Raw genomic sequence first — 27562 nt, 5'->3', positions numbered from 1 at the left:
CCCGCCCGTCGGTCGGTCGGCGGGTGGGAGATGGTGGTCCTCCGGAGCAGCGCGGACCCGTCGGGCCGCAGCCTGTCCGACCTCATGGACTCCAGCTCCGAGTTCCTGTCCCTGGACCCCCCCGCCGCCGCCGCCGCCGCCGCCGCCGCCGGCCCCCGCCGCCGCCTCCGCCTCCGCCGCCCGGCCCCCCGGGGCCCGCCGCAGCCGCCGCCGCCGCCGCCGGCCCGGACTCTCCGGACCCCGCGGAGCCCCCGGAGCCCGCGGAGCCCCCGGAGCCCCCGGGCGGGGCGGGCGGAGCGAGGGGCCGCCTCCGCGGTGAGTGCCCCGGAGGGGGGGCCCACGGCGGGCGGGCGGGGGGGCGACGGTTGGAGGGGGAGGAGGGGGGGAGGGGGAAGGAGGGGGCGGGGTCCCGGGGCGGGCGGGCGGGCAGGAAGAGGAAGGGGCCCCGCGGGCGGCGGGAAGGGCGGGACCCGCGGGAGGGAGGGCGGGCGGCCCGAGGGGCAGGGGCACGGACTGATCGGCGGGAAAACAGACGGGCCGGCGGGCGGGGGGGCGGGCGGGGGACGGGCCGGGGGGCGGGGGGACCCTAGGGCACGGGGACCGACGGACGGACCGATGGGCGGGGGGACGGACTGGTGGGCAGGGGGCACACGGCCGGGCAGGGGGACGGGCGGACCGATGGGCGGGGGGACGGACCGATGGGTGGGGGGACGGGCCGATGGGTGGGCGGACTGATGGGAGGGGGGACGGACAGACGGACCGATGGGCGGGGGACAGACGGGGGCAGGGGGGCAGACGGACCGATGGGCAGGGGGGCAGACGGACCGATGGGCGGCGGGGCGGACAGGGTGATGGGGGGACAGACCCTAGGGCACGGGGACCGACGGACCGATGGGCGGGGGGCGGACGGACTGATGGGCGGGGGGACGGACGAACCTATGGGCGGGGGGACGGACAGGGTGATGGGGGGGACAGACCCTAGGGCACGGGGACCGACGGACCGATGGGCGGGGGGCGGACGGGCGGGCGGACTGATGGGCCGGGGAGAGGCGGGCGGGCGGGCAGGGGGCACACGGGCGGGCGGGGGGACGGACCGATGGGTGGGGGGACAGACAGACGGACTGATGGGCGGGGGAGAGGCAGGGGGGCAGGGGGACCGACGGACCGATGGGCAGGGGGATAGACGGATGGACTGATGGGCGGGGGACAGACAGACGGGCAGGGGGACAGACGGACCGATAGGCGGGGGGACAGACGGACCGATGGGCAGGGGGATGGACTGATGGGCAGGGGGACGGACAGACGGACTGATGGGCGGGGGAGAGACGGGCGGGCAGGGGGGCAGACCGACCGATGGGCAGGGGGACAGACGGACCGATGGGCAGGGGGGGGATAGACTGATTGATAGGCCGGGGGACGGACAGACGGATGGACGGGTGGGGGAGAGACAGGCGGGCAGGGGGGCGGACGGACCGATGGGCAGGGGGCAGACAGGCGGGCAGGGGGCACACAGACGGACTGATGGGCGGGGGAGAGACGGGCGGGCAGGGGGACGGACGGACCGACCGATGGGCAGGGGGATAGACTGATAGGCAGGGGGACAGTCAGGCAGATGGACGGGTAGGGGAGAGACTGATGGGCAGGGGGCAGACGGCCGGGCAGATAGATGGGCAGGGGGCAGACGGCCGGGCAGATAGATGGGCAGGGGCACAGACAGACGGGCAGACTGACGGGCAGGGCGTCAGGCGGATGGGCGGACTGATGGGCAGGGCATCAGATGGATGGGCAGACTGATGGGCAGGGCATCGGACGGGCTGGTGGACCGATGGGCAGGGCGTCAGACGGGCGGGCAGGGGGACGGACGGACGGACAGGATGAACAGACGGGCAGGACGAGGGCGGGGGAGGACAGATGGACAGACTGCCCGGCCCGGGGACGGACAGAAGGAGGACGGGGGGACGGACAGACTGATTGGCAGGGGGCCGGACAGGAGGCTGGCTGGCCCAGTTTGCCCCCAGTCATTCAGTCGTGTTGATTGAGCACGTACCGTGTGCAGAGAACTGGACTAAGCGCTTACGAGAGTACGAGTCGGCAACAGGTGGAGACGGTCCCTACCTGACAACGGGCCCACGGTCTAGGAGGGGGAGACAGACAGCAAAACGAAACATGTAGACGGGTGTGAAAACCGTCAGACTAAATTATAGCTCTATGCACACCAGTAACAAAATACAATAAATATATACAAGTAAAATAGAGCAATAAATCTGTGCAAACATATATACAGGTGCTGTGGGGAGGGGAAGGAGGTAGGGCCGGGGGGGATGGGGAGGAGGAGAGGAGAAAGGGGGCTCAGTCTGGGAAGGCCTCTGGGAGGAGGTGAGCTCAGTAGGACTTTGAAGGGAGGAAGAGAGCTAAGTTGGCGGATGCGTGGAGGAGCGGAGGGTGCGGGCTGGGCTGGAGAAGGAGAGAAGGGAGGTGAGGTAGGAGGGGGCGAGGTTATGGACAGCCTTGAAGCCGAGAGCGAGGAGTTTTTGATGCGTAGGTTGACAGGCAGCCACCGGAGATTTTTGAGAAGGGGAGTACCATGCCCAGAGCGTTTCTGCACAAAGATGATCCGGGCAGCAGCGTGAAGTGAAGCAGACTGAAGTGGGGAGAGACAGGGGTCTCCCCTTCTCACCCCGTCAAGACAGGGTTCTCCCCTTCTCACCCCGTCAAGCAGCCCACTGCACCTACTGTCAACCCATCGCCCTTACTGAGCGCTTACCGGGCACAGACCCCTCCGAGGAGCGCCGGGGACAGGACACCCCGACGGTCGGTAGACGCGTTCCTCGCCCACAAAGCGTCTGCAGGCTGGAAGTCAATCAGTTCTTTTTACTGAGCGCTTAACTCAGCAAAGAGCACTGCGCTAAGCGCTTCGGAGAGTGCAGTGGAACAGAGTCGGTTGGCGCATTCCACGCCCACAGCAAGCGTACGATCAATCGATGGTATCGACTGAGAGCCTTCTCGCTGAAGAGCACCGTACTAAGCGCGTGGGAGAGTACAGGGTAACCGTTGGTAGACACGTTCCCCGCCCACGACGAACTTACAGTCTAGAGTACTTACTGGGTGCAGAGTCCTGTAGTAAGCGCTGGGGAGAGTCCGGTATAATAGAGTTGGTAAGACACGGTTCCTGCCTGCGAGGAGCATGAGGAGAGGCATTAAAATACTTTGCGGGTAGGGGAAGGGCATGGCCTTTGCCCAACTTGATTAGCTCTGTCTGCTGACCATCCAAGCGGAGATGTCCTGAAGGCAGGAGGCATGGTGAGCTTGCGGAGGAGAGAGGTTGGGACTGGAGAGGAAGGTTTGGGAATTGGCCGCACAGTTGAAACTGTGGGTTCTTCAGGGGAGCGAGTGTAAGTGGAGAGCATTGAGGGACCCCCTCCTCCCCACCCCACATTTGAAGTCTGGGTGGCAGAGGAGCGGTCGGGAAACGAAACCCAAGAAGGAGCGGCCAGAGAAGTAGGAGGAGAACCAGAAGAGGACAGGGACAGAGAAACCAAGATTAGACTGTGTTTTCAGGAGGAAGGGGCGGTCCTCGGTATCATCCTGGAAAATTAGGATTGAGTAGCGGGTTAAATTCGGCAAGGAGGAGCCATCGGTGACTTTGGAAAGGACAGTTTCAGCGGAGCGGAGGGGCAGAGACTGGACCGGAGGGAGGACGAGGAGAGGAGGTAGAGGGAGTAAACCACAGGTTCCAGAGGCGTCGGCAGGAATCGAAGGAGGGAGACGGCGGGGATAGCTGGAGGCTGCGGTGGCATCAAGGGACAGTTTTTTTAGGGTACAAGTTACAGGGCTGTGTTTGAAAGCGGAGGGGAAGGAGCTGTTGGAGGGCTGGCGGCTAAAGACAGCCGGCAGGGAGGGAAGGAAGGAAGGATGCAAATGTTTTCATAAGGTGTGAAGGGATGGGGTCGAGGGAGCAGGTGGAGGAAATACATCTCGAAAGGAGGCGGGCCATTTCCCTCTGGGAACGATAAACGTGGATGGGGGCTACGGAGTTAAATCCTTAACTCCTGAGGGTGGTTGTAAGGTTGATGCCGTTTGGGGCGGTGGGAGTTATTTGAGGGGCTTTCAGCTGGGTGTTTCGAAGATGGAGAGCGCTGTGGTCTGGTGGCTTTGAATGGGGAGGAGTTTCCAGGCGAGGGTCCAGAAGCAGGGTACTTATCAGCAAGGTACCTTTAGGCGAGCTGGGGAGGAGCGAAGGGTGCGAGGTGGGCTGTAAGTGGGGAAAGAGCTGATGCGGAAGCTGGAAAGGGCCGGTGGGGAGCCGGGATCCCAATAGGAAGGAGTTTCTATTTGACGCACGGTGGGATTTTGCAGGAAAGAAGGGTCGGAGGGGAAGAGAAGCACTCCGTTTCAGGGAAGGGTAATACTTCAATCAGTCAGTGGTATTTGTTGACGGCTTACTCGGTGTCGAGCACCGCGCTAAGCGGCTGAGAGAGTACAGTACAAAGGAATCAGTGGGCACACTCCCTGCCCACAAAGAGCTTACCGTCTAGAGGGGGAGACACGTTACTGTATATACATTACGGGTATGTACAGAAGTGCAGTGGGGCTTGAGGTGACCATCAGGTGCTCAAAGGGTACAGATGATAGTGCATAGGCAACAGAAGGGACAGGGAACGATGGCCACGAGGACTTAATCGGGGAAGGCCTCTTGGAGGAGATGAGGTTTTAGAAGAAGGCTTTGAAGGTGGAGAGAGTGGCGGTCTGTCGAATATGGACGGGGAGGGAATTCCAGGCCAGAGGGAGGACGTGGGCAAGGGGTTGGCAGTGAGATAGATGAGATCCAGGGCACTGAGTAATTGGGCCTCAGAGGAGCGAAGCGTGCGGGCTGGGTTATACTAGGAAATCAGAGACGAAAGGCAAGAGGGAGCAAGGTGATTGAGCAAGGAGTTTCCGTTTGATGCGGAGGTGGGTGGACCACCCCTGGAGGTCCTTGAGGAGTGGGGAAACACGGACGGAATATTTTTTATACAGAATGATCTGGGCAGCAGAGTAAATTATGGGATGAGGTGGAGAAAGACAGGTGGCAGGCAGGTCATCATGGAGGCTGAAAAGCGCTTGGATCCGCATAATACAAGTTTGGATAGAGAGGAAAGGGCAGAGTTTAGCAGTGTGGCGAAGGGAGGACCGACAGGATTTGGTGACAGACTGAACGTGTGAGTCGAATGCGAGAGAAGAGTCGAGGACAGCGCCAAGGCTACGGACTTGTGAAACAGGGAGGGCGGTGGTGGCGTTTAGCAGCGATGGGAAAGATGGGGGCAGTGGGCAGGGTTTGGATGGGAAACGAGGAGTCCTGTTTTGGAACAGAGCAGTAGTTCCCAAAGTTTTGACGTGCAACCCACTGAGAGTTTTTAAAGTCTGACATTTTTCTTTAAAGGATCGTTCTCTGGGTAAAGAAGTCAAAAACTTCAATACGCACTGGCTAAGATCATTGAAGAAAAACGGTCAACACTCTTCAGATTCCAGCTTTGACAAGAATACGGAGTTATCAAGTGAAAATAACATTAACGGAAGGCACTTTACCAGGTAATTAAAAAATATGGTTTTTGACATTTCTGGATTAGCTGTCTATGAAAAGTGTGATTTGAAACAGTTTGTGCTTAATAGCGCATTTCCGTGGTCCAGGCCAGAGAAGCCAGTGTTGCCCAAACGTAACCATTATCAGAATGTAGTATCTTCTGGAGTTTATGTCGAGGTAGAAACAAGGGTGGATGCCCTCAGTACAGTTCTAGATTTTCCTTTATTTGGTAAGAATAATGGTTCCGACTCTCACTGAGCTGCTGGCTGCCTCTCATACCAGACAGGATGGACAGTTACTCCATCGGAGAACTGCAGGAGTTTCTCCGTCTGTTTTAAGAATACATTGGTTTATCAGGATGAGGACCCCAGGAGATGAGAGTTTAAGGGAGATGGGTTCATTTCTGTTTTAAGGAGCATTCACCTCATTTTAACATTCTTCAAGACCCATTTTTCATTGCTTCTAAAGAGTTTCTTCCGCCGTGTTAGTTTGGTGTTTCTTTTAAATATATTTGGAAGGTTAAAGTGGTTTAGCTTGGCCTGTGGAAGTAAGAGAATTTTTACATTTAAGGGTGACGTTTACGCGGTTTTTAAAAAATTGGTTGAATAACTTTCTTTCTCATGTAGGCAAACTGCCAGGTTACAGGCTGTCAAAAAAAATGAAGATCGCAAAGAAGGTAATGTTAAAGACTTTTTAAAGTTTTATCGTGTCCGTACACCACTGTTTCTAAGTTCGACCCCTTCAATACGAGTTGCACAAAGAGTCTTTGGATCCACAGTCTAATAGTACATTGCCATTGACTAGTGGCGTTAGTATTCATCTTTTTTTTCCCCTCAGTGGTCTTTGTTAAGCACTTACTATTTCCCCAGGCACTGTGCAAGGCACCGGGGTAGGTACAAGACAAGCAGGGTGGACACAGCTCAGGCCCCATATGGGGCTCACGGCTGTAGCCCCCATTTTGCCGACGAGGTAGAGGAGGCCGGAGTAGTTAGGTAGGTTTTCATTGCTTTGGTATTGCGATACTCTCGAAAAGATTCTCAAAAATACTCAAGGTTCTCCATTAAGCTAATTGCAAACGTCATTGATTTTTGTTCCGAGTGAAGGAGTCACTATGAAAATCTCATTTCTGTTGCTTAAGGAGGAAAAGATTAAATGCCGGGAAGCTTTAGGACCATTCTGGATCACTTTAACTTCAACACTCCTGGTATTAAAAAGCCATTGTAAATTATTTAATCATCGGTTTCCAAGGTTGAATGGAGCGTTTTAAGTACGTAATAGTAAAACCATTCAATTGTAAATTTAGATGTTAAAGGGCGTTCACATCATCATCATCAGTGATACTGAGCTCCTACTGTATTAAGCGCTTGAGAGAGCACGTCACACTATTAGTAGTTTTCCCGCAAGATTTTTGGATTTCGGGGAACAACGGATCTCAATTTTGTTCCCGTAGACAAAGTCGGAGCTTCAGAGAATCTCCACGAAGAGAATGGCGACGTGGAAGTTCGCCGAAGTTGCAGGATCAGAAGTCGCTACAGTTCGATGAACCAGTCCGTGCTGTTTGACAAACTTATAACAAAGTAAGTACAGTACGTGGGAACGCTGAAGCAAGCTCATATTTTTACCCACGGCACGGTAAATGTTTCCAATCAGAAAACGACAAGTTAGGAAATCTGGATTCTTTCTACCCTACGTGCTTTGATATTTAGAGATCTCAAATTTCCTGCCTGAATAAGGGGTGAATGTGTCTGCTCAAAACCCCATCTTTTTTCATTTTGCTTCTTGTTAAACTGTGCGTGTTCCTGGAGGTTTGGTGTAGTCAACGATTCCAGCTCAAAGAATAACAACCCACGCGTTTTGAAATGCAGTTTGATTTGTGGTTCAGAAGTTCCTGTTGTTCAAAGGGAGAGGGGTCGTGCGCTTTTCGGTCTTAACGCGCAATGCTACAAAAGTTACTTTAAAGTGTTGCTGAGTCCAGACCTTCTCAGGCAATTTATTGCAACTCCCTCGTAATGTTCTAAACTGACACTTCTCCGTTTTTATACTTTGAAATTTGGGGTCTATTAAATTTCCCCCCGGTGGTTGTCGGCCTGTTTTCATATCAAGCTGTTTTCTAATAAAGCACCGCAGAAGCCGTACTTCAGAAGATGGATGACATGAAGAAGATGCGTAGACGTCGAATGATAGACTTGGAAGACTTAGGAGTGTTCAATGACGCGGAAGAAGTAAATATATGTTAACTTTTATTCACAATGCCAGATGAGTCTTCCAACTTATCTTTCTTTCGATCCTTGGCAACGGCCCAGCGCTTAAGCCACTGAGTCAAACGCCACCTTTTCCCAAAGGGGGAGGGTGGGGAGGAGGAAGTTAATCATGAAAAAATTAACCGTTATGCCCAACTCGATCCATCTTTCAGTAAGACTGAGTACCTCGTCCGTCAAGGTAGATTTGTGATGCTTTTTACTGTTGTTTTGTTGGGTCTGAAACCCTTTCGTTTACATTTTCCTAACAGTCTCCATTAAATCACTCTTAGGAAAATCTAGATATGTACTCTAGAGGAAAACAGAAAAGCGTTCAAAGAACGGATGAAGAAACCACTGATAATCAAGAGGGCAGTGAAGGTTAGTGTCGATGTCAGGGTTGCTTCCGTTAGGTCGTGAACCATTTCAGTACGTTTTTGATTAGTCGCGAGTCGTTTTGTAAGGCAGCCAGGCCGTTTTTGACAGGCAAATCCGTAGGTAGGGACAGACCCGAGCAAGTTAACTGAGCCCAGGAGAAAGAAGTCTGTGTCCAAACTGTATCTACCCCAGTGCCTAGATCAGTGCTTGACCCATAGTAAGTGCTTGACAGATACCATGAAACAAACAAAACACGTTGGGCTTAGCTGCGTAGCACTGGCTGACGCAGGTGACCGAGACCCAATGTCCATGCATGTTCACAGGAAGTGTCTCTTAGAACCACATAGCTCCAGTCGCTCCTGATTGCTTCCCATTCACCGACTATTCATTTTAACACTTAGAAGATGTGGAATTTTAAGTAAAATGCCATTTTGTTCTATTCTGCCTTTGCAGAATGCGTCGTCGGCAAAGCTGGATGGGGGTAGCTCTACACACAGACACCCACATCTACCCAGGAATTTGTACTGTTCAGAACCCCCCTTCATTTGAGGTGGATGTAGTAGAGTATCTATTCTGTTAATTTGTTAACCTGGGTTATTTAACAGTCGAGGTGGTGGAAGGGTTGGTGGGTTTTTCTTTCCTTTTCTTTCTTTCTTTTCTTTTTTTTTTTTTTTGGAAACATAGGTGTTGGGGATTTTTGGCGTTCAGTTTTAAAGAAGTTCTTCCCAATATGAATTGCCAAGTTGAAGGCTTTTCTACGGCTTTTGTTTTTGTTTCTTCTTTGTTTTGCTTTTTTTACACCGACAGCGCTGTCATGTTTTAGCTTGAGCATATTTCATTTACACTAAAACAGAGTATTCCGCAATTCCAGAGTCTTCTGAAGAAGGTGAAGATCAGGAAGATGAGGATGAAGACGGAGGAGATAATCAGAAGCGTTATGACCTCCGGCAGAGAAAAGCCACTGTACTTTACCAGGCGCCATTGGCAAGTGAGCATCTTACGCACTTGTTGGCAGAATGGAAAAGGGGTTTTTAAGAAGTGTTTATCTTCTGGTTGATGTGAAAATGTCGGTTGGGGAGAGACTTATTTTACATTTCTTTTTATGCAATTTTTCAATACTCACTGCCCTTCCGCTTCTCTCTCATCAAGCCATTGAAGCTGCTCGGAAGCAAGCTAGATTTGATGGCATGAGATCAGTATTACATCTCTGGTCAGCTTTTTAAAAGTGTGGTTCTAATTGGGCTTATTTTGAACAATTATGTGCAGTCACTTCTTCAGCTATTTTTTGAAGTTCTTTTTCTTAGTGAACTTGTAATTATGTTTCCTTTTAACTGCTCTCGGTAGTCATGTATGTTGTAATTATTTTATATTTCCTTTTAACTGCTTCTAGTAATCATGCTTTAATCATGATACATTTTTGTATCATTTCTCTTCAGCCGTTTTTAAGCAAGGAAGATCATTTTAGGATCTCCTAAATAAGCCCTTGAGCCTTTGGATGCAAAATGCTGAAGTTCAATATACCTGTTATAACATTTTTTTTTTTTTTTTTAAATAGAACCCCAGCATCAGAGGAAACGCAACATGTTTTATCGTGTCCCAGCCTCTCCTGAAAGACAACGATATCGGTTTGGTTCTGCAGGACCAAGAAGTCCCTACTGTAAAAGGATGAACCGGTTCGTTGTTAGCGGCTAATTGGCCTCCCGAATATCGGGAGCCTGTTCAGTTTACAGGGCAGTTCAGAGGGTTTTTTCCCTTCCAATGGATGATGATGGCCTTATGGTCCGACAAAGTGAGAATCCGAGTCACTGAGTGCTGCTTTCCCGGCGCTCTGCCATTTAAAGAGAGTGTTGCTCAGGCCCTGGACAGGAAGAGAGGAAGTATGCCCTTAGAACATGAGCTTGAAGTCGTCTTGGCAGTAGTGATGACGGTTCGTACTGACCGCCATCCTAGCCCGGCTGTAGGGAGAATGGATGTGACGTGTGGTCGTGGAACAGAAAATCCGAGGCCTCAACAGGAGCGATCGGCCCTTGGCCCTGACTCATCTTGTCAGTTGTCACTGGGTGTGATATTCAGAGTGACTTTAGTGAGGGCGGGGATGTAGGATTGGGGGTTTCCCGCTTTGGAAAGAGGAGGCTAAAAGCCAAAGCAGTATGTGGGAAAACCAAAAAGAACAACAGGAAAAAATACAGTCATCCTTGGCATAACCGGGAAAAAGCGGGAGTTGCAGAGCCGGGCGTCCGGGTGTGGAAATTGCCGTCATCCTGAATACCAGGGAGGGGTGAGGGGGTTAGATTGAGTCCTGGTAAACGAGTTAACTTTGTGGTGTGTCTTGATTCTGGTTCTGATGAATCAATTAATTTATTGTACCTTCATGGTGGTTCTCCAGTGACAAAACTTTCCTCTTTAACCATTTTGCAGACGAAGACATGCCATCCACAATAGCGATTCTACATCTTCCTCCTCTTCGGACGATGAGCAACAATTTGAGAGGCGAAGGAAAAGAAGCCGCAATATAGCCATAAGCAGGTGAACGTCACTGCTGCTTTGGACAGTGCAGATCTATATTCTCATCACAGAAAAAGTTCACTGAATGAATGTTGAATCGGAGAACAGGAGCAATTTCAGGGTGTTAGTAGTTGGTTTGCCAAAGAACACGTATCTTCGGGGAAAGTTTGTACTTTCAATTACAGTATGACTTCCACTCTCCAAAATCTTAACCTCAATGATTTTTCTGCATTTAGTTCATTCCGTCACTGATTTAAGGCAGGGAAGAAGAGATTTTGGTGACAAGTGCCCTTTTCTAAAAATAATGAGATGCATTTGCCATCTTTTTAGCCATATTAGTGAATACTCCATATTATTGGTCTCTGCACAGTCTTTAAAAAAATCCCTTTTTCCAGATTTTCTGTTTTCATAATTTAGTTTGATTTTAAATTTTTTTAAATAGATGCCTGCCACTGAATTTTCGGAAAGATGACTTAAAAGGAATTCATAAAGACCGGATGAAGATTGGAGCAAGTTTAGCTGATGTTGATCCAATGCAAATTGATTCTTCAGTGAGTGCTAGCATCTCTTCGGTTCAAAGGGTGGTGTATGAGATTGTTTTGGCTATGTGTAAGGTTCAAGGGAGAAGTTATCTAAAAAGCAGAAACTTGTGAGAAGAAACAAATTATCGTTGTTTTTAAGTGCTCTAAATCCAAAGCGATTTGGTCTTTTAGATAACGGGCTCTAATGCCCAAAGTCTAATCTAGGAAATGTTATATGCAGTATGATTTTTTTTCTGTGTGTTTTGTTTTTTTTTTAATTCTAAATTTCAAATCTTCACTCCCATAATTAGGTACGATTTGATAGCGTTGGAGGGCTCTCTAATCATATTTCAGCGCTCAAGGAGATGGTGGTTTTTCCATTGCTTTATCCAGAGGTCTTCGAAAGATTTAAAATTCAGCCTCCAAGGTAATCCAGTTATTGCTTGCCTCCATGCCTGAAGGCAGTTGCACATACTATTATTTGTTGTCGAAAATGGTTGGTGTTACTTAAGCGTGGGGAGCTACGCCTTAGCTGTAACTTTCCCGTCAAAGGTGGCCGCCAAAACGATTTAGCCTGTCACCTTTGAAAACTGTAGTATTGAACCACAAGATGCGTGAATGTTTTCAGCGATTTCTTTCTCTAAAAACAGACTCTGAAGAGCTTGATTCGGTAGTTCCATTTACAAATTTGATTTAAGTCATGTCTCTGGTTTTTAACGCGCAGCTAAAATATTTGAATGTTGTCTTTCAGGGGTTGCTTGTTCTACGGCCCTCCGGGTACCGGAAAAACCCTGGTTGCCAGGGCCTTGGCCAACGAGTGCAGTCGGGGTGATAAAAGAGTAGCCTTCTTCATGAGAAAAGGCGCTGATTGTCTGAGTAAATGGGTAGGAGAGTCTGAGCGGCAACTGCGCCTGTTATTTGATCAGGTAAGAAAGACAGATGATTTGCTCATGTCCACTCGTGGTCCTTCTTAGAAGTATTCAGATGAGATGAGGGCTGATTACGCCTGTAAATCGTAAGCTGGAAAATCACTTAAACCTCGCGGTCCCGTCAAACACTGAACGGTCTCTATCGACATAATTCCGTCAATGTGCCACTTTGCAAAAGCTATTTATCTGAGGAGAACGGGCTGGATTGAGGTCAATTCGTGTTATTGATGGACCGAAGTTAGATTTTCAACCATTCTTTTTATCTGATGGACCTTGGTCGTTTGTCACTTCCGTTATCACAACTCGATAGGTAAGGTTACAAGTTTTCTCTCTCCTCTCCCTTAACCCTCCCTCCCAAAAAGCTCTTCAGTTTCATTTAGGTTTGTGCGACTGACTTGGGTGGTAATTAAGTGAAGACAGGATGTATTTCTGAGATGTATTTGAGAGTGTCAAATGCAACATTAAATCTTGTCTCTCAGGCTTATCAGATGCGCCCTTCCATCATCTTTTTCGATGAGATTGACGGCCTGGCTCCCGTCCGATCAAGCCGGCAAGATCAAATTCACAGGTAAAGCGTCATGTGAAAGAATCTTGACAGTAAGAAACGACAATTGTGGATGACTTTTTCCGCAAGTCTGGGTTTCGCATTAAGCCGGGAGCTGGAGTATGACCTCTTGGGAAATGGAGCCATGTGTAATGCTCTTTTTAAATGGGCCACCTTGAAGAGGGTCATTGGAGGGCACGGGTTAAGTCTGGGATGGATGCAATTATAAGTGGCTTCTTATAACTGCAAAGCTTACGTTTGTTCAAAATTTACCGACAAACTTGTTTCTTTTTCAGTTCCATCGTGTCTACCTTACTGGCCCTTATGGACGGATTGGACAGTCGGGGAGAAATCGTGGTCATCGGGGCTACCAATCGGCTGGATTCTATCGATCCTGCTCTGCGAAGGCCCGGCCGCTTTGACAGAGAATTCCTTTTCAATTTGCCAGATAAAGATGTAAGAACTGTGAATCAAATAGATTTTTTACAAAGACGTCAGTGATCACCAACTTCGATGTTAACCAAGGCTTGGCACGGTGGAGGCTGGGAAACTTGAGTCATGAACTTGACCAAGTAGAGGACTATTTCTGAATAGTGTTGTCCTTTAGTAATCAGGAGTGAAGACCAGAGACGGTTTCTTATAGTTATGAGAAAAAAAATGCTCCGATTGAGGGTTGTTTAATGAAAATTTAAAAGTCTGTTTCATCTTCCTTTTCTCCCCTCTACTGCTTTTTAGGTTTTTTAAATTTTTTTTATGATTTGTTAAGCAAGTACTATGTGCCAGGCACTGTATTAAGTACTGGGATAGGTATAAGCTAATTAGGTTGGGCACAGTCCGTGTCCCATGTGGGGCACACAGTCTTAATCCCCATTTTACAGATGAGGGAACTGAGGCGCACAGAAGTTGTGACCTGCCTGTCTCACAGCAGACAAATGGCAGAGCCGGGATTGGAACCCACGTCTTTCTGACTCTCGGGCCCGTGCTCTATCCACCGCTTCTCAGTACTGTATAGTTGTACAGTGTAATCAACAGATCGGTTCTTTGGCTTCGTTTGAGCAATCTGCTGTAGATGGACCTTTTTGATAATATGCAGAAACCCTTGGAGTTGGTTTTAATTGTATTATCTAGCAGCACTTTTTGGTTTTTAAAAAGAGGAATGCCTCTGTTTGTAGGCTCGAAAAGAAATTCTGAAGATTCACACGAGAGATTGGAATCCTAAACCACTGGACCTCTTCCTTGACGAACTGGCAGAAAAATGTGTTGGTAAACATTTTTAGAAACCAATTTTTAAAGAAACGTTATGATGAATCACAAAAATGGCCGATATCTGATGAGTTCTGATATCCAACCCATACATTTCAATAACTTCTTTTCTTCCCCTTGATTGTATAACCTGCTTTCCCATGGGAGTGAAAGATTATATCTACGATTTTAGCCACCGTTGTTTATCTTTGCACGTTTTCTAATCAGGGTGACCTAGGTGCAGTCTATGCATGTTATTTAACAACTGAGAGGTTGGGAAAGCTTTTGCGAACACCAACAAACATTGGAAAACCCATAATCTAGGCGATACTCTGGATTCAGTAGCCAAGTGTCAAAATGACCACATCTGGGGATATCCTAGGTATCCTCCGTAAGTCCGTTTTATTTTGACATCAAAGAAAGAATGGGTTAGGTTCAGAGGGATGGATTTTTGAGTTTGAATGTACTGGAGAAAAACGAGAGGGGGCAAACCTAGATTTTGGTCAGCTTTAGTTAATGATTTGATGCAGTTGAGTTAGGGCAAGTTAGATTTGCCTAGCTGGAGTAAAGAATGCTGATCAATAAATTGGTAGTATTTATGGAGTGCTTACTTTGTGTAAGACACCGAGGGCTTGAGGGGAGTACATTATAGTTGATAGATATGATCGCTGCCCCCAGGGAGCTTATATTCTAGCTGATAGTTTATAAGGGATCAAATGTAATTAGTTGGCGGCAGGGTATCGGAGGCCCTTAACTTGCTTCTAGGAGTCTGTCCTTAATCCTTTGGGTAACAAGGAGGGATTCGAGGAGGGCTGTGGTGTGATCGATACAGAATACGTGGTGATCATCTGGCTAGAGATAGAGAGGGAAGAGGGTGAAAGTGGGGACTCAGCCTGTCAGTACTATTTATTGAGCGCTTTCTGGGTGTAAAGCACCGTGCTAAGTGGTTGGGAAAGCTCAGTATGATACAGTGGTAGACACAATCCCCTGAAAAAGGAAGAGGTTTCGTTTGTCCTTGAGTTACATGAAGTCTGGGCAAGGACTGTGAGGATGGAGAGGAAGAGACAGATTTTTTTTTCCCCCTCCCCTCCCTCTTTACCAAAATTTGTCGATGGCTCCCAAGAGGCTTCCTTTTGATCACTCACCTTAATGCAGATCATCTGTAGGTTAGTGGGGAACTAATTTTCCCGCTCACGTACTTACTCATTTTGCTCCTAGGGTACTGTGGTGCAGATATCAAGTCCATCTGCGCTGAGGCCGCTCTGTGTGCTCTACGTAGGCGTTATCCTCAGATATACACAAGCAGTGAAAAGCTGCAGTTGGATCTCTCTTCCATCAGCATCACAGCGAAGGATTTTCTGGTCGCCATGCACAAGATCGTTCCTGCCTCCCAAAGAGCCGTGACTTCACCCGGGCAGGCCCTCTCTGCCATCGTGAAACCTCTCCTCGGACGTACAGTTAATGAGATCTTAGGGGCTCTACGAAGAGTTTTCCCCCATGCAGAGCTTGGGATAAAGAAAGGACAGGAATCAGGTATGCAATTGCCATGGTTTTGACATTGGAAAACAGAGTTGCCCGTGAAGAATTTGCCAGTGATTGAATTTTGACATGTTTTAGCTTTCCTGGAATATATTTTGTGCGGTGGGGGTGACATTGCTGGGAAAGCATGAATCGCGGGGAAAGTAACTGAGATGATAGGGCCGCTTACCTTTCCCGAGAACTTTAGAAATCCTTTTTGCCCATTTGATGAATTTGGCTTTTAAAATAGTCTGCACCCATGGACACCAATGCGGGCCTGCCTCCAGGGTAGGCCAGGGAATACTCCCTCCTTTCTGAGTACAAGGAGGCCAGTTGGGGCCTGGTGGCTAGGCCAACCCCTTCCCCCAAAAAAGCCTGCCTTTGGGGAGTTCTGGTGGCCTGCACTTGCCTTGCCCTCTTCTGCCTCCGTGCAGATGGGCAGCCTGTGAGAAAGAGGGCAAGGATCATCATCATCAATCGTATTTGAGTGCTTACTGTGTGCAGAGCACTGTACTAAGTGCTTGGGAAGTACAAGTTGGCAACATATAGAGACAGTCGCTACCCAATAGTGGGTTCACAGTCTAAAAGGGGGAGACAGAGAACAAAACCAAACATATTAACAAAATAAAATAAATAGAATAGATATGTACAAGTAAAATAAATAGAGTAATAAATATGTACAAACATATATATATATATATATATATATATATATATACAGGTGCTGTGGGGAAGGGAAGGAGTTAAGATGGGGATGGGGAGAGATACGTGGAAAAAGTACAAAGAAATAGTGGGAGAAGAGGCAAAGAGAACCAGCAACGGACAAAGTGGGGAGTAAAAAAAAAAAAAAAGGCTGCAAGGCAATTTAAGATAAGAGGGGCCCAGGGGGAGAGGGGCAGTGAAAGACAGTAAAATTGAATAGTGGGTGGAAATGAGCATAAAAAGGGGGTAGGAGCGACAAAGTAGGACATGGAATGGATGAGACCAAATGACCAGCACAAGGGCGAAGCACCAGAGTGAGAGTAGAGGTTATCAGGAGATGAGAATGTGGGGAAATAATTACAGAAGAAAAGGAAAAGTGGGAAAACTACCCAGGCAGAGCATGGATCTTCTAGTTACCGTCTAATCATCTGCTTGATACATCCCAGGAGAGTTACTAACATCATTCATTCATTCATTCAATCGTATTTATTGAGCACTTACTGTGTGCCGAGCACTGTACTAAGCGCTTGGGAAGTACAAGTTTGCAACATATAGACGGTCCCTACCCAACAGCGGGCTCACAGTCTAGAAGGGGGAGACAGACAACAAAACAAAACATATTAACAAAATAAAATAAATAGAATAAATATGTACAAGTAAAATAGAGTAATAAATATGTACAAACATATATACAGGTGTGTATATATATATATATATATACATATATATATACACACACACACACACACACACATATATATATACATCCAATGTGTACCCTGGGATATTTGTTTTATTTTTAGATTTCTTGGGTCCTCTCTTGGAAAGCGACTTAGCCTATAGTGACGAAGAAACTCTACCAGTATGTGAAAATGGACTCTCTCAGAAAACCTTGAATAGGCATAAAGAACAACTTAATTTCCTTAATTTTAATAGGTAAGTTTTCTTTGTCTTTTTTTTTTGTTAAATTAGTTCTCTGAAAAGAAAAGATAAGAATGAACTTACCAAGATAAAAATGAACCAGTTCATAAATAATAATAATGGCATTTGTTAAGTGCTTACTATGTGCAGAGCACTGTTCTAAGCGCTGATTGACCGCTAATGCATTTGTGACTCGTAAAGTAGGGTTGGTTTGCCTAGCTGTCAAGTGACTCCATGTAGGGAATGTTCTTTAGCTTTATTTTCTGAGACATTTTAGAACTGTCGTTTTGCTAAGTCCTACTACATTGGTCAAAACAGCAAGCACTCCTCCTGAATTTCCTCTCAGATTGTCTTGAAACTACTTTTACTTTCAAAAATGGCAGATTTGTCTATAAAAATCCGCTGTCAACAATTTATCGTCGTATTTACTAGACTCTTTCTACAGGTTAAGACCTGAGGTAGATACGGTCAGTTCAGACATTATTCCTGTAGGTAGCAAGAGTGGGTATGTTATCCCCATTTCACAGATAAGGAAACTGAAACCAAGGTCACGTAGCAGACTCGAGGTAGAGCTGGAATTAAGAACCTAAATCTCCTAATTCTGCGGCCCATGCGCTTCCTTCTAGTCAACACTGCCTCTTGCAGAGTAATATTGCTGTGGCCATCTTTTTTGAGAAGTTTCGTTTTGAATGGTGTAGTAGTAAGACTTCAATATCTGCTCTTTAAGGGGGAAGTATTTTAGGAAAAAATGATCAAAGCTTCCCTTTTCTTCTTAGGAATGCCAGGCACCAACCTACATCTTTCCGACCAAGGATCTTGATAGTGGGAGAGCCAGGATTTGGGCAGGGGTCTCACCTAGCACCGGCTGTAATTCACGCTTTGGAAAAATTGACAGTATACACGCTGGACCTTCCTGTTCTTTTTGGAGTAAACGCCACATCTCCCGAGGAAACATGTGCACAGGTAGTTCACAGAAAAGACCAGAATGATGAACTCAGTGTTAAAATAATTCCCTGTAGATTAGACTGGGATTTCCATGTCTTGTTTTTGTTAAAGTAAACAATTGTTTTCCCACTATCTGCCCTACTTAACTTCAAACGTTTGTTGAAAAAAGTAAGCAGATTAAATTGGGTATTTTACTTTGGTCATTATTGTAGGATTTAATTGTATTGTTTTTTTGCCGACTAGGACTCTTTTCAATGAAGGGAATTCTTTTTCTCTGTTCTTTAATTTTATTTGGTTCACAGTCATTTGATGTCAGAATTTCTTGTAAGGAGATATTGACCCAGCTTGTAATGATAGTCTCGTTTTTACAATCGCTACTTCAGTGGTCTTCTATGGGTCTTAAAATCCACCTGAGAGACGTCCACCACTCCAAATAGGAAGACTGATTATTATTAATGATGATGGTGATGATAATAATTGTGGTGTTTGTTACTTTGTGCCAAGCACTATACTAAATGCTGGGTAAATTTAAGACCATCAGGTCCCATATGGGGCCCACAGTCTAAATAGGAAGGAGAACAAGTATTGAATTCCCATTTTTCAGATGAGGGAAGGGACTTGCCCAAGGTCCCACAGCAAGCAAGTGGCAGAACCGGGATTAGAACCCAGGTCCTCTGACTCCCAAGCCCGTTCTCTTTCCAGTAGGCCTCAGTGCTTCTCTGACATTAATCTCGACATTCAATCCCATCTGACGGACTCAATACTTTTCTCCCCCTTAGATGATTCGCGAAGCTAAGAGGACAGCACCCAGTATAGTGTACGTTCCACATATTCACTTATGGTGGGAGACCGTCACACTCACCCTCAAAGCTACTTTTACGACGTTGCTGCAAAACATCCCATCTTTTGCTCCCGTTTTGCTGCTCGCCACTTCAGACGAGCGCTATTGTAACCTTCCAGGAGAGGTATGCTTTCCAGTGTCTCTAAACCGACGCTTCAGTAAAAGAGATCGACGTTATTTTGTCTTATTCAGAAACCGCGAGTTTAAGGAACGAACAGTAGTCAAATTCACCAGAAAGGCTGTCGTCATTCAAGAGACTGGCCACCTGCTCCTGCCCTCCCTTCTGCCTGACACTCTCTCTCCCCCAGCCCACGTGGTAGATCACACAACCCTTTCCCCATCTTCAAAGGCCTATCCCTAAGATCATGCTCATGTACAAAACTGCAAAACATTCACAAACCTCAGTCTCCTCCTCTGCCGTTAGAAACGTGTATTTCTGGGTTTCAGGTTCAGGAATTATTTGTTAAAGATTACGGAGAGGTGTACAACGTCCGGTTGCCTGGTAAAGAAGAAAGAACAACATTTTTTGAGGATCTGATTCTTAATCAAGCTGCTAAGCCTCCAGCGTCAAGGAAGAAAGCAGGTTAGCTGTTTGGGGAAATGTGAATGATTTTCCAATCCCATTGCCCAAATTGTCTGTTCTGTTTTTCAATTTGCCATCTGGACATCTTCATTCTGCTAAATTAGTTGGGTGTCCGACACCTAATGATCTTCCTCAAGCTGTTATTCACTGTTATCCAAGTTTGTACCCTGGGGCTTCAGAGCCCTGTTTACTATGAAGATATTTTTTCTGCTCCTCGAGTTATTCTCTTGTTCACTCACGGTGCTGCACGCACTGATGAAGTAAGGGACAAAAGCTGAAATTCAAATTGTGCCCGTCTCAACCTGCAGAGTTCCTCTGTTTCATTACGTTAGAGGATGCTTTTGGATAACTGGAATAAATGCCAGAGGGACTAAAGCATCTTGTTGACATAGATGAGTAGGTGAATGAGGAATTGAATTTACAACCTTCACAACGGAGGTGTTTGAATTTGAACAAAGACTTCTGTATATTTAACACAGCGGCTACGAGGATACCGCAAAATGTATTTGCAGACATTTTTGTCACTTTCTTCGTTATGGGCTGGGAACGTGTCTGCCAGCTCTGTTGTACTGTGCTCTCCCAAGCACTTAGAGTATAGTAAGCACTTGAGAAATTCCTTTGACTGATTGATTTCTAAATGTGGCTTCTGAAATGTTCTGATCTGGCAAAGTTATGCAGGCATTGGAAGTTCTACCCGTGGCCCCACTTCCTGAGCCAAGGCAACTGACAGCAGAGGAAGTGAAACGGCTCGAGGAACAAGAAGAAGATACGTTTCGGGAACTTCGGATTTTTTTAAGGAATGTCACCCATAGGCTTGCTGTCGACAAACGCTTCCGAGTGTTTACCAAGCCTGTTGACCCTGATGAGGTATTGAATTGCAATTTGGGCCTACATTTTTTGATGAGTCCTCTGAACGCCACCCCTTTGCAGATAAAATAATCACCCGTGCACGACAGACACTTTCCTTAGGTAGAATATCTGAGATTGGGTAAGAAGGGGACTTCCAGGTTCGTCAGTGGGTTTTTAGGTGGTTTTTTGTCGCCATCCTAACCCAACTAAAGAAATGAGTTCTGGCATACATTCGTGGTCTGATACTGATTCCTAGAGTCAATTGCTAGAATTTCTTTATTTCCTGCCCATCACCGTAAGAGGAACGCTTTCTGTATAAAATTAGCAGGCAGAGATTACCATGCGTGCATGCATGTGTGTTTTTTCAAAATATGTATAAATGTATATATCTTTGTCTGTATACACAGGTACATGTATATATGGTATACAACATTTATGGCTACATAAAAACAGCAGTGTTCTTATTTTGTTGAAGAAATTTTTAAATGTGAACTTCTCTTTCAACACTCAGTACTGTTTCAGGGTAACACAAATGGCTATTAACTAGGGGGCCTGAGGGAAAACTGCCCAAGAGTGGTTGACCTATTTATGTTTTCTGTCCTTTAAATCACAGGTTCCTGACTACGTTACTGTAATCAAGCAGCCGATGGATCTTTCGTCTGTTATCAGTAAAATCGACCTTCACAAATACTTGACTGCCAAGGACTACCTGCGAGATATCGATCTGATCTGCAGTAACGCTTTGGAGTACAATCCAGACAGAGATCCCGGAGGTGAGTATTATGCCTTTCCATTTTATACACTGACTGCACATCGATCACAGGGGAGCAAATTTCAGGCACTGCTGAAGGCTACCAACTGTGTCTGCGGGGGACTCAGAGGCAGGTGGTAATCCCTGCAGGGGGACAGGGCCACATTTCCAAGAGGGGATCGGTGGCCCCGACTCAGCAGCGAGGTCTTATTTTGGCCCACCTCAGGGCGACGGCGAGGTTTGAGTTCAAAGCAGCGTGGGGAAGGAGCATGGCCTAGTGGATCTTAGAGCAGCGGTCTGGGAATCAGAAGGACCCGGATTCTAATCCTGGCTCTGCCGCTGGTCTGCTCTGTGACCTTGGGCAAGTCGCTTCACTTCTCCGGGCCTCGATTACCTAGTAGGTAAAATGGGGATTAAGACCGAGAGCCCCACTGGGACAGGGACTGTGTCCAACTCGATCAGCTCGTATCTACTCCAGTGCTTGAGAAGCAGCGTGGCTCAGGGGAAAGAGCCCGGGCTTTGGAGTCGGAGGTCATGGGTTCAAATCCCGGCTCCGCCAATTGTCAGCTGTGTGACTTTGGGCAAGTCACTTCACTTCTCTGCCCCTCAGTTCCCTCATCTGTAAGATGGGGATTACGACTGTGAGCCCCCAGTGGGACAACCTGATCACCTTGTAACCTCCCCAGCGCTTAGAACGGTGCTTTGCACATAGTAAGCACTTAATAAATGCCATCATTAAATTAATTAATTAGAACAGTGCCTGGCCCATAGTAAGCGATTAAAATACCTTAAAAAAAACACGAGCAGCAACTTACGCGTTAACCGTCCACCGAGAACCTGCCCAGTACAGCGGCAGAGGAGACGGGACTGAGCGGGTGCCGCAAAGTGATAGGTTTTGTTCCCCTCCCTCTTAAAGGTGTAACGTGCTTTATCTATCAATCAATCGTTTTTACTAGACGCTTACCCTGTGCAGAGCACTGTATTACGTGCTTGGGAGAGTACACTATAACAGCATTGGTAGATATGTTCCCTGCCCAAAGCTGGCAGTCTAGGGGGACCAAAACTGAGAACACCCCTACTCTGTATTTGTACACAATCGCCTAAAATGGAACCGTAGTGAAAACCGATACTTAATTTCCTCATTTGCCCCGGGGCAGTGACCTTTACGCTTTCCGTTCTGAAAGTAGTTCTCTGTTTCATAACAAACTAGAAAAAGATGGAAAAATGAATGGTAGGAGAATATTTTTAAACACTGGTATTTCAGCAATACTTGTGAGAACTCAGATTAGAATTTGGGTGTTCAATTTTTAATGCTTTCATTTATTTAGCTGCCCCTACTCTCATGCTCTTTTGCCACCGTGTTCTCCTAAGGATTATCCATTTAAAACCTGAAATGGAATCACTCAAGCTTCCAGGTTCCAATTACAACCAGAGTATCTGGTTTGATCTTCCTTCTTTAGATCGCCTCATCAGACACAGGGCTTGTACTCTAAGGGACACAGCATATGCAATAATTAAAGAAGAACTGGATGAAGACTTTGAAGTGCTTTGTGAAGAAATTCAGGAGTCTCGCAAGAAAAGAGGTATGGCATTTCTTGGCATACCCTCCGCTATAAATGTATTCACGTGGGGTTTTGAAACCAGTCATGGGAGTGATTTTTAGATAGTGGAAATCTTTAAGCTGCTTTGTTCTCTTTTTAAGGTTGCAGCTCTTCCAAGTACGCACCCTCCTACTATTATGTGATGCCGAAAGGAAACCCCACGTCAGAGGGGAAAAGATCAGACACCGAGCCAAGTGAAAAACTGAAAATGCCTAATGCACCTTTGGCCTGTAGCACTCCTTCCATTCATACAGGTGATGATCTTTGTGTGAGAGGCGAGGAGCGGGCAGACGGGTTGTTTCGGGGTGGCTTGGCTGTTTTTAAGTTTGGGTCTGGAAAATTGTTACACACTGATGAAACAGCAGAAGGAATTCATGTATAAAATGTGGGTGCACTTGAGGGAAACTCATTTAATACGGTGTTAGTCGTACTACCCTTTGAAGTGTAGCAGTTTATAGACTCTAGCAGCCAGAAGTCCTAGATTAACTTGCTCAGAAAAATCCCCATCTCCCTAGAAGGCAATAATGTGGGAAATGTGCAGTGTTTCTAAATTTGCAATAGCAAATCTACACATTTGCTGTCCAAGATCATAGTCTTAAAATTCTAATGGTAATAGCCATTTTCTCCATCTGTGAATCTACTTGTGGCTTCAAATAGGAAGGTGAGAATTTGTACCTTAGAAAATGCTTACGTTCTTAAAAGTCTCAAGTCATTTTTAGTTGTGGTTTTTTTTTTTTTTTTAAAAAAAACTTATGTAGCCCAAGCAAAGAGGAAAATTCGCAGAAAGAGTAAGTGGTACTTTGGTACCATAACCAAACGGAGGAGAATTTCCCAGGCCAAAGATGACAGCAGAAATACAGAGGATGACAAAATGGAGAGCGATGGTGGTGATCAGGAAAACCACAACACAAGTTTGGATCCCACGGAAACTGAAGCCACTGGGGATTCTTCAGTCGAAGAAGGTGGAAAGCAGCAAAACAGCACCGAAAATGAAAAGGGTGAAGAAAACATAAACAGTAAGGCGGCTTACGACAAGACTTCGATTGGTCCCAACAAGGAAAAAGCGGAGTTGAGAAGAGAGAACCTGGCCTGTAATGGAGACGGTGCCAGTTCTCAAACAGAAAATTCTGAAGAGAGTGAAGCAAAAGGTAAGTGGATTTCCTCACTGGTGAATTGCAGTGAGCCGCCTTTTCCCGTGGTGGTTCCAGGTTACGAGACCCAATGCCAGAATGCACCTTCTTTTTCTGTTTTTAGCCTAGCCAACACCTGAGATGTGGTCTTGGGGCATTGCTGCCCAAGCGCTTAGTACAGTGCTCTGCACGCAGTAAGTGCTCAATAAATACGATTGAATGAATGAATGAAGGCTGCCCCCTGAATGAATTGATCGATCCCCGGTATTTATTGAGCAATTCCTGTGGGCCGAGCACTGTACTGAGCGTTTTAGGAGGGCCCAATACAGTTGATAGACACGGTCCCAGCTCTTGAAAAGCTTACCCTCACGGGGCAGGCGATAGAGAACGTGAAGGTTCTCCGAAACTATTCCCCCGTGGTCGGCCTCTGATTTCACCACACCACCTCTCACTTGACTGAGGGTGTTTTGCCGAAATCACATCCGTCAGCAACCCCAAATCCTCACGGCACACAAAATGGGCACCTTGAGGAGAGGAATTCGTTCATTTTTTTTTCCCCCTCTCTAGAGCGAGATGGCATCTAAGATGATGGCATACAATTCTAGTCAATTTGAAGATAGGACCTAAAGTGGCAGAATCTGAATTTTCTTACTACTTTCCTGAGTAGTATTTTGGTTTGCAGGTTAAGCTGTTTTGGTTTTTTTTGTTTGTTTTAATCTATTTTAGGTTAGGGAACCTTTGGGTTTTACTGATGTCAAACTTGAGTTCTTTATTGCAGCAGCGTTCTAAATGTTTGCAGGCATATTTGAACGATATTCAACAATTTTATGGCGAAGGTGCCGTGGAGTTGGCTCTTTTGTGGTGAATGTCATAGTCACCAGTTCAGATAGACATATCTTCATCATTAGCGCCTTTTTCTTATACCTAGATTAAATTTACCTAGTCTCTTAATCTGTGGCACTAGTTTTATGCTCAGTTTGTGTCACTCTCCAAGATTAAACTTTGATCTGAGGCCTAAAGTATTTGAAAGAAAAGCTGATTTCAATTTAAAATGAACCAGTGCGTTTCATCTGAATGGTGGAGAGGTAGTAGTAGCCATCATCGAATAATTTGCATTGGGTGGAGTTGATGTCAAGTGGTTCGCTTCCTGTTAGTCCTGACCTTTCCTCTCTCTAATGGCAATATAACATTTCGAATATTCTCCTCTTTCCTAGAAACGTGTGTTGTTCGGATGACTCGCGCCCGCCGTTCCCAAGTTGAGCAGCAGCAGCTCATAGATATTAAGAAGGCCATGGTGCTTCTCTCCGAGCCCACCCCGCAACTGACGGTAGACCACGAGCGGCTGAAAGTGCGTAGAGAGATGCCGAACGCCGTCTCAGTTGCAATTTACCTGCCTTTGTGTGTCTCTTCTTACCCCTTTTCTAACCCCGTGTGTCTAGATCTCAGTCCCTTAGGGAGTTGAGTTGGGGGACGGGGAGCCTGATCATTAAGAGATGTGGTCACTAAAATATGAGAGGAGCAGGTCAAGTCACTTCTCCGTGCCTCACTTTCCTCATCTGTAAAATGGGGATGTAATACCTGTCTTCCCTCTGCCTTAGACTGTGAGCGCCATGTGGGACAGGGACTGGTGTCTGATCTAGTTATCTTGTGTCTACCCCAGCACTGAGTACCGTGCTTGGCCCATAGTAAGTGCTTAACAAATACTATTATTATTAGTATTATTTTTAAGAGTAGGAATTTAAGGTGAAATTAAAGCTGAGTGGCTAGCTATAGGATACGATTGTGATCCAAACGTATTATACCATCCGTTCGGGTCTTTTTCACTCTTAGATCCCTGCTTCATTCATTCAATCGTATTTCTAGTTGGGGTTTTCATCTCCTTCCTTAAGAGCATCCCCCTTTCCTTCGACATGTAGATTCTAGAAGGTTTGCCCATTTAAAAATGCATTTAATAATTCATTCTCCTTTCCTTTCAGTTTCTACTGAAAATTGTCATTGAGAAAAGTAAAGGCTACAATGTGTTTCAGCTGGAAAAATTGTATGCGATAATCAGCCAGTGCATTTATCAACACCGCAAAGACTATGACAAGACACAGCTAATTCAGGTAGTTCGTCTAAGATTATTATGCATTGTGCCTAATGCAGAATTGACATTCTTCAACATAAACGCCTCGTAAGAGGGCTCAAAATTGCTGCCAAATAACGGCTTTCTTAAAATAGAATGAAGTCACGGTCGACAGTGTTCAAAAGCTGCTTACTTTAGTTTTTCTTAACTTTGATCATTGAATTTAGTGTTCCTTGGTGAAGTCCATTTGGGGCCCTTTTTGGAACTCATCAGAAAGGCCAGCAGCTGAACTGGTTTTTAAATTTTCCCTTGGAGAAATTTCAGTCCCTGGGTGAAAAACACTGGTAGAAAGTGACCGCCTCTGCTTACCCTTTATCCTTTAAAAGGGCTAGTTCCTAGGCCTTGTACAGGCACTGACCGTAAAATAGCACTATGGGCCTGGTGTGTGGGGACCCAGTGGGAGGAGATAGGGCAATATTGGGACCAAATCCATCTCTTCTTGGCTACCTGCTAATGGGAAGTTTCACTCATTCTGAGGCTGTAAGCGTCTTGGCAATATCTGTCCCCGTTAATAGGGTGCTAATCAAGGCCAAGGAACCAGTTCTTGGTGGCAGCCAATAACCCTTTCCATAAGCCACCACCCGAGTTGGGCCCCAGCCGCAACTCAGAATATCAATTCCATTCCCATATTTCACTATGGTGCTCGACTACAGGTCGCTTCAACTTCCTCGAAGCATGGGCTAGAGTAGGGTCTTCAGGACTTTAGTTTTTGTTTTTTGCATGTAATGTTACAGGGAGTGGGTGATTGAATGTTGGGAGATAATATAGCACTGTAAGGGAGATGGACATCTCATATGTGCATACATAAAAATATATATAATTTATTATTATCTTATTTATAGTATTTATTTATATAAAAATATAATAAAAAACCCATATGCACATATTTCTAGTTATAATTTATCTTTAGGATTACTATTCATTCAATCAGTCATATTTATTTATTTATAAGCGCTTAGTACAGTGCTCTGCACATAGTAAGCGCTCAATAAATACGATTGATGATGATTTATTGAGTGCTTTCTGCGTGCAGAGCACTGTAAGCGCTTGGAAAGTACAAAGCGACGGCCTCAAGGCCTCCTTCTTCTACACTGAAATACAGTAATGCGTTTATGTTCTCTTTTTTTGTCCTTTGGTATTGAACTTTATTTCTCTCTTTGTTTCTCCCACTAGAATCTGGAGCAAGAAGTCAAAAACTTTAATTGTTCAAAATTATGAGATCCTAAGAAAATGGAGCAGTCTTTAAATTCTGCCTTTTTTTTTTTTTACAATTTGTTAATTTTTGCCAGGTCTGTATAACTAGTCAAGATCATTTTCCCATATATTTAAAAATGTAATTAAAATATGTTAAGAAAATAAAGTTTTTTAAAATTTTTGGACTTTGTGTATTGGAGAGAGAAGTTAAGGGGTCAGTTCAGACCAGGACAAGGTCACGGGGCTTCGCCTATATGGCTATTTAACGTCTTTGTTCAAATAGCCGCTCAGCTCTCTTGGCGCTCAGCTCTATTTCGCAGGGCCCACGTTACCTATATTAAAAACCCTTTTTCCTACAGGTAGTTTTTCGTTTCGGTGGGCAGTTGTGTATCAAAACGTCGCTAAACTTGTTTTTGTAATTGAAAAATGTTTCCAAACGGTTGACGGTGCTGATTGTACCACCCACTTCCCTTTCGTAAGGAAAAG

At 46.3% G+C, this 27562-nt stretch overlaps 1 protein-coding gene across 1 annotated transcript; it reads left to right on the top strand.

Annotated features, from left to right (window-relative positions):
* The first annotated feature begins 84 nt into the window (after window positions 1-84).
* ATAD2 (ATPase family AAA domain containing 2) lies at window positions 85-27195 on the top strand. The gene is made up of 29 exons (XM_038760684.1): window positions 85-138; window positions 205-315; window positions 5420-5568; window positions 6187-6236; window positions 7011-7137; window positions 7680-7782; window positions 8091-8178; window positions 9047-9163; window positions 9731-9848; window positions 10594-10701; window positions 11123-11231; window positions 11513-11628; window positions 11953-12127; window positions 12610-12698; window positions 12971-13130; window positions 13847-13937; window positions 15135-15449; window positions 16940-17072; window positions 17834-18020; window positions 18782-18967; window positions 19291-19426; window positions 20097-20293; window positions 20889-21048; window positions 22487-22609; window positions 22729-22881; window positions 23386-23775; window positions 24972-25105; window positions 25734-25862; window positions 27056-27195. Exons 1-29 carry the CDS (start codon window positions 85-87, stop codon window positions 27098-27100), a joined length of 4053 nt encoding a protein of 1350 aa, XP_038616612.1. The 3' UTR covers window positions 27101-27195.
* The last annotated feature ends 367 nt before the right edge of the window (window positions 27196-27562 follow it).

This window comes from Tachyglossus aculeatus, chromosome 18, assembly GCF_015852505.1.
Source record: "Tachyglossus aculeatus isolate mTacAcu1 chromosome 18, mTacAcu1.pri, whole genome shotgun sequence".
Lineage (NCBI taxonomy): Eukaryota > Metazoa > Chordata > Mammalia > Monotremata > Tachyglossidae > Tachyglossus > Tachyglossus aculeatus.
The sequence above is the reverse complement of the archived record's forward strand: the minus strand, read 5'-3'. Positions and strand labels throughout refer to the sequence as shown.